Source organism: Thunnus thynnus, chromosome 3 (genome assembly GCF_963924715.1).
Source record: "Thunnus thynnus chromosome 3, fThuThy2.1, whole genome shotgun sequence".
Taxonomy (NCBI): domain Eukaryota; kingdom Metazoa; phylum Chordata; class Actinopteri; order Scombriformes; family Scombridae; genus Thunnus; species Thunnus thynnus.
In genome coordinates this window covers 20,703,446-20,715,375 of record NC_089519.1, presented here as the reverse complement: position 1 = coordinate 20,715,375, position 11,930 = coordinate 20,703,446, and the positions used below count along the sequence as shown (strand labels likewise).

Below are 11,930 nucleotides of genomic sequence, written 5' to 3'. Positions count from 1 at the left end.
ACTTTGCTTTATAAAACGTTTTGACGTACATTCATGTTGTACCTTTGCCGTCTCTGAACACACCCTTGCTAAGTTTATACTGAATTGTCTTGTGCTGGCAGTAACCCATCTGCATTCTAAGTGAGCTATGGCCTGAACAGCAAGTTGTCACAAAGGAACTACAGATAGGTGACAATTTAAAAGAAAAGTGAGGGGATCTGGTGGCTCTGTTATGCTTTGAGGGGCATTTTGCTGGCATGGTTTGGGTCCACTTGTCCCCTTAGAGGGAAGAGTCACTGCAAATCAATACAAAGTTGTTCTGAGTGATCACCCTTATCCTATGATGAAACATTTCTATCCTGATGGGAGCCAATTCACAGGGCACGAGGGGTCACTGAATGGTTTGATGAGTATGAAAATGATGTGAATCGTATGCTATGGCCTTCATAGTCACCAGATCTCAACCCAATGGAACACCTATGGGAGATTTTTGTTAGACGGTGCTCTCCACCACCATCATCAAAACACCAAATGAGGGAATATCTTTTGGAAGAATGGTGATCATCCCTCCAGTAGAGTCAATGCCAGTGTGTGCTGAAGTTGTTCTGGCAGCATGTGGTGGCCCAACACCTTACTAAGACACTTTATGCTGGTTTTTCTTTTAATATGTCACCCATCTGGTAGCTTCATGGGAATGACTATCTTCTTCAAAGGGAATAAGTTTTTAAATGTGACATTGATAATGCGTTTTTTGTTTATTTATCTAACATTGCACCACATTTTACATATCATTTTCTCTCCTGTAATGGTAAATCTGTTCAAAAACCTTCCTTCTGTGGTTACAGGAAGAAAATCTTGTTAACATGACAGCATAATGCCAGTGCCAGCACCTAAAGCCAAAAAAATGTGGGCAAGTGAAGCCGCAAACAAGGTTGTCACTTGGCATATCACTTGAAGATGCTTGGATTAATTTAGTGTGACTGATGCATTAACTGCTTGCCTGATACTGAATAGCTTGACCCAGATTTTATCAGTCAACAAATTCCTGTTTGTGCTGGAGAAATACTGGTATCTAAAAATAACAAATTAACAGTTGCCACTCCCAGCAACACTGAATATGCATGTCATGAGAGGCAACCTAGACAACCATCATACATACAAACTCTCAAAAAAAAAAATGCTTATAGGTTTCTCATACCCTCACAGGTGTTTTCAAGTATTGTGGCTGATTATATTTGTTGAAGTTTCAGGTTGAAGTTGGAAAAGTAATTACTATATCTACTTTGCAATTTCTTCACTCTCTTCACCAAAGTCCACATGCTAATAAAGTGTAGTAAAAGAGTTAAGTTGTTTGGCCCCAACAGGCACAACAGGAACTGAAAGGGAGTGGCCTGTACATGTCTACAGTCTTGGTTTATTTATTTTAAAGTACAAAAAGAATACCTGCCTGGAGTTTCTTGGGTGTGTAAGGCCTCAAGACTGATTTAAAAAAAAAAAAGCTTCACATTAAAGCTGAAAATGACTAAGAGTCTGAAGCCATGCTAGTGGCTCTGAGGCTCTATTTAGGCATGCTGCTAACATTTTCTCATGACAATACTAACATGGTGATGTTTAGCAGGTACAGATATAACTTACTATTTTCATCATCTTAGTTTGAAGTGTCAGAATGCCAACTTTGCTGATTAGCACTAAACAAAAAGTACAGCACAGACTGATGGGCAGGTCATTAGCTTTGCATGTATTTAGTCATAATGCAAAGTATTAGACAAATAAAAACATGGACCTGATGATGGCACTATATAAAAAATAAGAGGATCACCAAAGTTATTACAATTAAACTTGTGAGGAACATCAATATCTGCACCAAACTCCATGGCAATCCATCAAAAAGTTGTTGAGATATTTCAGTGTGGATCAAAGTGGTGGGCAGACTGACATGCGGCATCCATGTAGCCACACCCTGACTGTGGTAAAACCATTTTGACTTGTAAAATATCAGGTAGGAGGCAACTGTCAAGCAACAACGCCAGACAGCCAGAGTACTATGTACATTGAAGATGCATCTTAGGAGGAAGATGCACAGCATTCCTGAAAAGGTACCTCTCCTTAACTCTGACCAGTTGACATTCTCTGTACATGTTTGACAGCATGCAGGAAAAGCGTGATCAGAAGGGAACAGCCAATCAGCTTCCATTGTGCAGATGCACATGCTGTGCAAACACAAATGTCAAATAGCTTGGCCACAAAAGCAGTACTGTGAGAGGCAATTAAATTCACAGTAAATCCAAAGTGACAGTTCAAAATGTATAATGTTACATTAACAGTGTAGCAGTACACTGAAATGATGACTTGAAAAGTACTGGTATATTGAGAAAGAGTGGCTGCTTTAGTGTCACTCTTCAACAATACAGAATGTTTGTGTTACATTGGTTAATCATAATGACTGTCAATCATACATGCTCTCTAAATATTAGTGTATTGTAATGTTGACATAGATATTCAAGGACAAGAAGTAACACATAAACCAAACCAACAGCACAAATAGTGAAAAGAATGTTTATTCAGACAATAATCATTCAATGTCAAGTACAGTATATCCATGAAAAATATAAACAAACCAAAAAGTTTCAAAAAGATTGATCATACTCGCTGACTTCTCAACTGTCACATACAAACCATACCAACTGCATTACACACAAGCATGAGTTTGTAGTTATATAGATAGGAAGATCTGGCATCAGTCTGGTTGGCATGAGCTCTTTGCTCTAGCGTGGTGGAAAGCCCCTGTGTGGTCCTCCCCTGCCCCTGAACCCTCCCCTGTCCCCACGGAAATTTGGTCTGTTTCTTTCACGGCCTCTGTCTCCTCCTCTCCCTGCATTCGGCCCACCACGTCCCCCTCTGGGTGCTCCACCACCACGATCTGACTTCAGCTTAGCAGGGGGAGATTTGGGCCGCAGCCTCTCTATTTCCTCAGTGCAGCCAGATAGGTGAGAGTTGGGCAAACCGAAATGTGAGGCATAAGTCTCTGGATTAAAGTTACTGTTTGTCAGAGTAGGACCCACTGTCAGCCAGCCTAGAAAGAGAAGACAAAAAAAAAAAAAAAACAGCATGAATGTTCAGAATTAAGTAGAGGTGCTAAAAAGCAAAAACATACAACAAGCAGTTATCACCTTAATTCAATCTATTTTTCAAAGGAAAGAGCGTGTCCGTCTCACCTGGTCTGATGGTTGAGTCTCGTCCAAAAAGGTGCAACCTCCTGCGGCCCAAACAGAAGTGTTCAATGATGTGGAAGATCTCTACAGGCTTCTCAACATTTCCCATCTCAGGCTCCTCAGTGATGATTAAATCGATGTCCACGTTGGCATGGATGAAGTCACCATCAGTACTTCTACGCACTGTTCCTTTGATTCCCATCAGGCAGTGTTCCTGGAGGGAATGTGTCTTACGTCACTTTACATCACATTATACAATTCACATAGGTTTACCTTTAAATTTTGCATATTTAAATGAGCCTTGTATACTTTAAATAGTGTATCTAACATTACATCTACATATTTTCAAGGAAAACTAATCTCAAAGTAATTAATTAATGTAATATTTACATGAACATGAACAGATATTTCACATTTCTGCTGGTTTTGTTTGTGTGTTTGTGTGTGTGGTACCTTGGTCCTCTGGAATACTGCTTTTGGGTCCAGTGCCTTGGTCTTGCCTGGATTATTCTTGTTGGTCTTGATCCAACAGATATCTTCACACCGCCTAAAGCCCCACTTCCTCAAACACTGAAATGGGTGTAATAAAGGTAAGTATAATGATGGACTATGTACCACATTAGCAAAAAATCATTCAGTTTAGGGCTGCTAATATTGACAGGTACATTTTCTGATTAATCTAAGAGGATTGATGGATTAATAAAACTTTAACATAACGCTTGCACAGTAGGGCTTCCCCTACCCATTTACTGTATCATATAAAAAAAAATCATGAATTATTTAAATTCAATTACAAAATCCAGTGTTTGAATGCAAACAAATTGCTGCACTGCTGAAAAACGAACAGCCTTCCTCTCACTCTGTGATTCAAAGGGCAAATAAGGCCAGTAATTCTTTCATTTTCACTTGCATCATGTTTGAGTAACCCGTGCTAATGTTTTCACACCATTTTGTTATTTACCATTGTTTGAAGTAGTTGATGCATTTTGAGATGACAAAGATTAGTTGTTGTTTTTTCATTCCACACATTTCATATCACATTCCACATCTTAAAATAATCTTTCACTCCTTGAAGTTTGTCCACACTTTGCTTTTGATAATGGTACTGGCAAAAAGTTCAAAACAATTAGAAAGGCTTTTAAGATCAGAATTCCTCTACTAGCCAGTCTACAGTCACTCTAATTTTCTCTAAAACATAAAGGCTCAAATGAACAAGTTGACATCTGTTGCCTTACAATAATGCAGACAAGTGGAAAAACCTTGTGCACATTTGTAAAATGAAACACATTCAGAATGTACGTAGTATAAACATACCTCATCTGGTAAAGACAACAGAAAAATCTATTTTGTAACATAGAGCCAGACTGTGTCTTAGTGAAGAGCTTAAAGAGGGATATGTCACAAACAGCAATCACGTCATAATGAAAATAATATTGTTTTTCTAACAGCTTGCTGGACGGGAAACAGGGTAAGTCTGCGAAGGGGGCCTAACACTTCAGCCTATTGTTATAACATTATACAAACAGTTGCCTAACTCAATTGTTAGATAAACACTAAACCTGCGGGTTCTTGAATGGCTCAAAGAATGCATTGTTGTAGATAGTAGAAGATAGCATGAATGCCTTGAGTTTCAAAACCTCATGAAAATCACGTTACCATTCTTCCCAAGTCCAGGCCTTCACCAGAGCCACACCAGAGAAACACAAAGGAACGTAGAGCTGAAATCTCCTCGATCTCCAGTTTCATGATCTACAATAGCAGACATGAAAGAAGTACCACTCACTGAACAATGAAACAATTCCTTTCCCTTAGGCCAAGTGATGATAAGATAACCAAACAGCTGTTTTGGCCATCCTAGATGAGTTTTCATATTTGCAGATTGGCAAACCATTGCCACCCCCTACTAGGAGAGGGTCAGCACAATCCTATTTAACTTCCTTCCAATGCTTCCATGATGGTCAGGGTGCCGGGATTGTTATCAAACATGCCTAATGTTTTTGTAGTGGGCCTTCCAGTGTGGCAGTGTGCTCAAAGAAAAATATTCATCATTAGAATTATAACTCAGGCAAATGACAATTGTGCTGTGTGATGTATCCTTAGATAAAATGATGTCTAGTGGGCACCTGACCTTTATTCAGGGTTTCTGCAGGGTTCACAAAATTATTATATCACTCTTTTTTTCCCCCCAATACTACCCAGCCTGTATATAACAATAACACCAGTCAATGAATTTAACATGACCTCGATCTGGTTAATTGGCAGAAAATGGAAGGATGGATGAACCAATGAAAGATGATTAATTAATTAAGGTTAATTTAAGTTTTTGCTTAAATTAAATGTTTCCCATTATGAGTCAATGAGCTTCCTAGCTACCTTAGCTAGCAGTATTGACAAGTGTTTGTTACAAGTCTGATGGTGTTGACTGAAACTCCACAAAATCAGGATTAAAAAGCTTCTTGCATGCACAGTCAATTGTCGAAACAATCCTACTTTTAAATTATAGGTGTATACCACCTCCTGTGAGCCCGCAATCAGATGTTAGAACATTTTATATTCAACAATACTGCCTACAGCAGGCAAAGGACAATATTTAAGACTTTTATAAATGAAGTTTAAGACTTTTGAATAATCTTTCAGCCCTCTTTGGGAGTAACTGAATGAATTGCTTTTGTAAGACTTTTCAAGACCTCTATACCTATACAAAGTACTAAATGCAAACAAGCCAAACAGGCATACATACATCATCCCAGGTCCAGAAACGTTCAGTGTGGCTGATGCCTGATTCTCTGTAGTATTCCTCTAAGGGAGGTTCAAGCAGAATAACATCAAACTTGCACTTCAAATCCTGCAGGTCAAAGTGCTCTGGATCAGCCTGAAGATACCTAAAACACACACACACACACACACACACACACACACACACACACACACACACACACTTTAGACAGAGCCAACTCTTCTCAAAACAGTTGCTGCCAGGTTTTCTTAATTCAAGTCATTTTCTCTGAGTGTAATCATATTAACAATCAGGTAAATATCTAGTTTAACAGTCACATCTTCATTTAACATACATGGGAGGGGTATTGGTGCTGGAGATGAGTTCGTCCTTCAGTCTGATCAGCTCTCGAAGTTTAGGGTATTCTTCAAATCGGTCAGCCAAGCCTGAACCACAGAAAACACTCAGGTCAGAACCACACACAAGCACAGGGATGCACGTAAACATCCACACACAGACGAGCAACAAACTCACCAACATCTCTAATGAAGTTTTGTGGCCTGTGTCCTGTGTCCACAAAGTGCTGACAGTAGTCGTTGTGAGGGTTCAAACTCTGGGTACCCTGAAAATTAAATGAATAAGATAAATCTGAAAAATCTGCATAAAGAGACAACATACATATGAATACTTGGATGTCTACTACAGCATTTTTTTCGCATTTTATGTATGGAATTAAAAAAGCTTAAAGGGAAATTGCCAATTTCAATAAAGTTTTTGTAGTATCTTATTAATATTAATATTTTTGTTTAGACTCATGTAAGGATGAAATCTCTCTAAATAAAGAAGTCACATCAACAATGGGAATCCTTCTGCTTGAATAAATATTTGATTGATTTGTTTGTTGTATTAACACTTATGTAACTGTTGATTTATTTACTCTGTAACACAACAAAAGCAGATCACAAGAACTGTAATTACATGTGTTTGTATGCTTTGTGACTAAAGCTTTTAGTTAGATAAAGGCACTTTATATGCATGAATAGTTTCAGCATTGTGAAAGCAAACACTCTGGTTTCTATTCGTCATTAAACTGGTTCTAGCCTTTAATTAAAAGTTGTGAAACACAATGCAATCTGAAATTTCAAGTTGATGCCAGGTGACTCATGCGACGATGTTAGTGACATTCCATTCACTTTGCTGAAGCGTTCCAAGAAAAAGATTCACTCTGCCAAATAAATCTTGTCTTTCATAGATGAGATCACAAGTTCAAAGGAAGGCTTTTTTTTATCTCACTTTTCCATTGTGTGAGAAGAAAGGCCACTGAAATTTAATATGTCAGATGCTGTATTATTTATTTATACTTCATTGCTGTGCTGTCAGTTTGAATTCTGATCTCTCAGTCTCTCTAGCCTACTAACTTACTTATAGAAAGTGGAATGTGAAAAATGGAAATACTATGTCACACAATGTAAATTGAACAGCAGTAAATACCAAATATCTTACTTATTAAGGTTCAGTTTTTGTTACCATAGATCTGATCTGACCCAATGTAAATAACAATTCTAATGTTACAAAATTGTATAAACATAAATATAACATTGTACAGGGGGTTCTATTTCATGAACCACTTTTACATAGCCTGTTCAAGGCGGGAATGTTGGGGCTTTTATTTCGGCTCACTGTTCTGTATAAAAGGTACAGACATGGAGTGTGGGGGGGAGTTGCTCTGCCAATAAACCAGCTATGGATATGGATGACTAATAGTCACAGAACCGGATCGACGTCTATGTAAAAGGGACAGTTGGCATGGTGGGGCAGGGAGCTGATGCTGTTGCCTCTGAATCTGGAATGCCGCTATGTTATGTAAAAGCACACACGGGGCAGCATTATGCTGGCTTTGTTTGGTTCAGTGTAAAAAAGCAAAGGTGGCTTGATGATGTATCGTCTTTACGGCTATAATGCTGGATCTCTGTATAAATCAGCCTATGTATTCTTCTACAAATAATTATAGTTAATTTCATCTCCTTTTTATACTATATGATTCTTGTAAAGAGTCACGCATCCAGAGGTTTGTCTACAGGTGGGATTTGGTGGGTCAGTCCGACTCAAAAGTCCCAGGTCAATTTTTATTCCCACTCTGCCCCTGGTACACCATATAGTGTGACCACAGAAAACATTCAGAGAATTTTACAAATCTGGGCAAATGAGTTTTGGCAGACTACTTAGTATCACTCAAGCCTGACAAAGTGCAGTGAGTTGGAATTTAACACAAGAATTGTTCCATTAAAAGTAGTCACTGCTGTTGATATTGATGAAGCCCGTCTCTGTTCTATCTCTGTACATCCTTTATAAATATTGTTAATTTATCATGGTATATTTTCCATTTATATTGATCCTTACTGACATGTTGTCATTTGTGTTAGTAAAGGTGGTGGAAAGTAACTTATTACATTACTCAATTACTGTACTTAAGCACAATTTTGATGTACTTGTACTTCATTTAAGTAATAATCACTTGTGTTAGCCATATTGGCTCAAATGGCTTCAACAGTGAGGTCATTTGCGCCTTGTGGCCACTCGAGGGCGACCAACATGTCAGACCTGTAATTTCCCTATGAAGTGGCCATGTCTCATTTTCTTGTTTATTATCATTATAATAATGTTGAAAGTGAGATTTACACAAGCTCATTTAAAAAAAAAAATACCATCACGCGATAAATCACAAAGTCACATCTGCATACCTTTGTTGAGGGAAAAAAAATCTCAGCAAATTATTCCTGAGCTAAAAACATTCAATTTACCTTCAGTTTTTGTTAATATCTACACCTAATGTAGCTATGTTCTGCAGTGAGGGAAACCAGTTTATTTACCTCAATTAAGCAGTGGAAACTAACAAAATAAAAAAAGAAGATATAAAAGTAAATAAAATAAACAGTTTGGGTAAAAGACAGCAAGTATCCCAACCTTAAGGAAAGTACTTGAATCCTTGTACACCTCTTCATATGGGTTGCTTTCTTCTGGCTGCTGCACCTCCACTTCATCCTAACACACAAATGCACACGTACACAAACAAACACACACTATGAGATTAACCTTTTCTATGAACAGAACCTTTATCTGCATGAAGGAATGTGATTGATATTGGTGAACTCACAATCATGATAAAGTTGCTACTCAGAGTAACAAAATAAATAAAGGAAGAAGTTGGGAAAACAAATAGGGGGAAATAAATAAAAAGTATATCAGCCTCCTTTCTGTTTACATCATATTTGCCCAAAAGCTATACATAAGTGAACTTCATATTTCACACAATGCTCAAATATTGAATTTGATTCATTCATCCTTCACCCTAAAGGCCATTAAGATCTAGGCTAATTGAACTAATAGCACCCTGTTAAAAGCTTCTGTTGGCTGAGAAAGCAGAAACACAATGGTTTTGGTTGGTAGCCAAATTTATGTTCACAACCTGCAGCCACCACCTGACAATTACGACTGAAGAGCCTAACCAATGAAATGTTGACTGAATATGTATCTGTCTATCTGATAAAAAAAAAAAGTGTAACATCCAACAGATTCATTTAGAAATTTGGACAATCTTCACCACTAATAATTAAGACTAATGCTTAGCTCTACTGTCAAGTCTACTTTCAAAAGAGAATGCTCAGGCAGGGGCCATCTTAGCTTTAGTAACAGACCACACCTTTGCTTTCTGGAACAACTTGCCTGAGAAAATGCAGTTTGTTGTCAGTTTTTTTTTTTTTTTTTTTAAATTCCACCACGCATACTCACTCAAAGGCTTGCAGTAAGCCTTATGACGAACATGCCATTTGACAATTAGGTTTATTACCGTCATTATCATAACATAATTGTGAGGCGAATTCCTCTTTAATCCATGTAGATTCATAATGCCGACATATGATTGCGCTCACCTTTTGTTCCTCCACATCTTCCTCTGTGTCCTCTCCCTCTGTCTGTGCCTTCTTTTTAGAGGGTGGGGCTAAACTATCTAATGAAGCCCTGCAAAACACAAACATCCTGAATACATTTCTAGATTTGCTGTCTTATTAAAGCACAAAATAAATCAATGTTTTGGCACTGCTAATGAAGAGACAAAACTGGTGAACAAGATGGACAAGTGTTTTAAAGAAAACTTTAAGAGGAAAGGAGGGGAGCTATTGAATGCAAAAAAGTGTTAGAATTTAATATGTTCACAAATACTGTCACTTAATGGCATGAAGAACACAAGAAAAGCTTGGACTGGCAGCTACTTTCAACTGTTCAACAGCTCCCCTCTTTTCTTCTTTGTGTTATTACTGGCCCACTTGGGAACTCCTTTTATACATCTTTTTTGGGGTTAAAAATATCTTACCTGCATGTTTCTCTTGTCTCTTCTATCTCTTTTAATTCATCTTTACTGTTCAGGACAGCACCAATACTGTCTGCGCTTTCAGCTCCTAACTGAATAGACAAGAATATGTAGATAAGTGTCACATACTTTCACGTTATGATATTTTCTCCAATTATACAATGCGCAGCCTGTCCTGTGTACTTTTGTAATTTATTTTAATCCATACAGTGTATATGTATTGTATTAAGATAAACTTTTTCTCAGTATGTTCTATTTCTGGGTTGTACATGCTCTAAAAAAATGAGTAATGGTATATTTTCTATTTATATGGACCTTAACTTACATGTTGTCATACTGTGTTGTCATTTGTGTTAACCATAGTGGTGGAAAGTACTGAATTTAAGTACAATTTTGACGTACTTTACTTAAGTATTTCTATTCTATGCTACTTTATACTTCAACTACACTACATTTATTTGAAAGCTTTAGTTACTTTTCAGATGAAGATCTGACACAATTGATAATATAACAAGCTTTTAAAATACAACACATTATTAAAGATGAAACCAGTGGTTTTCAACCTTTTTGGCTTTTGACGTCTTACAAAAAGCAGTGTGTAGTCGGGGTCACATTTCAGATGTCTGAGTTGTTAACTGCTCCACCAAATAGTGATTTTTCCCTCTAAACTTCTCACATGGTTTCATTTCAATAAATGTTCAAATGATCCAATATTTCACCAAAAATCAAAGATTAGAGAAAAAGTCCAAAAACAGATTTGTGTATAAGAACTTTGTTTTTTCCTCTTTCCTCTCCCATTTATCATCATTGGGTTTGTCTGGTGACACTTTGGAGGGGCCCGACCCATTGGTTGGGAACCACTGGACTAAACTAACTGTATGTTAAGTAGTTGAAACTAGCTCCATCTCCAGCAGCTACAACAGTAACATGCTGCTTACACACTGATGCTTCAGTATAAATAATCTAATGATGTCATATATAATAATATTTCGGTCAGAGGGACCAAACCACTACTACTGCAATACTTTAAGTACATTTTTGCTGCTAATACTTTTACATGTAGGACTTGAACTTATAATAGAGTTTTTTCACATTGCTGCATTAGAACTTATACTTAAATGAAGGATCTGAGCACTTCTTCCACCACTGGTCAGCTCACTTTATTGGCTCTAACTGCTTCATCAGTGAGGTTATTTGCACCTTAAGGCCACTCGAGGGCGACCGATGTAGCTAAATGTTTGAAGGAGGTCTGTCAGCTAAGTTATCACCAACAACACAACTCTCTCCTTGTTCTCTACACAGTCGAATGTGCGTTTTCTATAAAACATAAACTGGCTATCTAGCAGCTCCACGGATTGTCCACCGCTACAGATATTGTTTAACGCTAGCTGACTGGTTAGATTAGCTACTTGCCTGTTGAGCTAAAAGCTGCCGTCTAAGTTTTTGTCGTTCGCGGATCTCCTGCAGCCGACTGTTCATTTCTTCCCTCGTAATGCGCCCTAATTAACTGTTAAACACCACAGATCGTTTGTGCATCAAGCCCTGTTTATATAAATGCGAGTTGCTGTTGATATTGCTATAAAAGAAGCCAACAATCAGCTAATGTGCAGTAACCGCTAAAACTACAATGGGTGCACTCGATAATGTCACCGAGGCG

At 37.8% G+C, this 11,930-nt stretch overlaps 1 protein-coding gene across 1 annotated transcript; it reads right to left on the bottom strand.

Annotated features, from left to right (window-relative positions):
* Nucleotides 1-2,521: 2,521 nt before the first annotated feature.
* On the bottom strand, nt 2,522-11,920 carry mettl14 (methyltransferase 14, N6-adenosine-methyltransferase non-catalytic subunit). Its single transcript, XM_067584702.1, has 11 exons — nt 11,683-11,920; nt 10,277-10,361; nt 9,837-9,924; nt 8,872-8,949; nt 6,442-6,529; nt 6,263-6,353; nt 5,932-6,073; nt 4,848-4,940; nt 3,645-3,761; nt 3,195-3,405; nt 2,522-3,052 (listed from the first exon to the last, which is right to left on the bottom strand). The coding sequence occupies exons 1-11, from the start codon at nt 11,750-11,752 to the stop codon at nt 2,745-2,747; spliced, it is 1,371 nt and encodes a 456-aa protein (XP_067440803.1). The 5' UTR covers nt 11,753-11,920; the 3' UTR covers nt 2,522-2,744.
* Nucleotides 11,921-11,930: the final 10 nt, after the last annotated feature.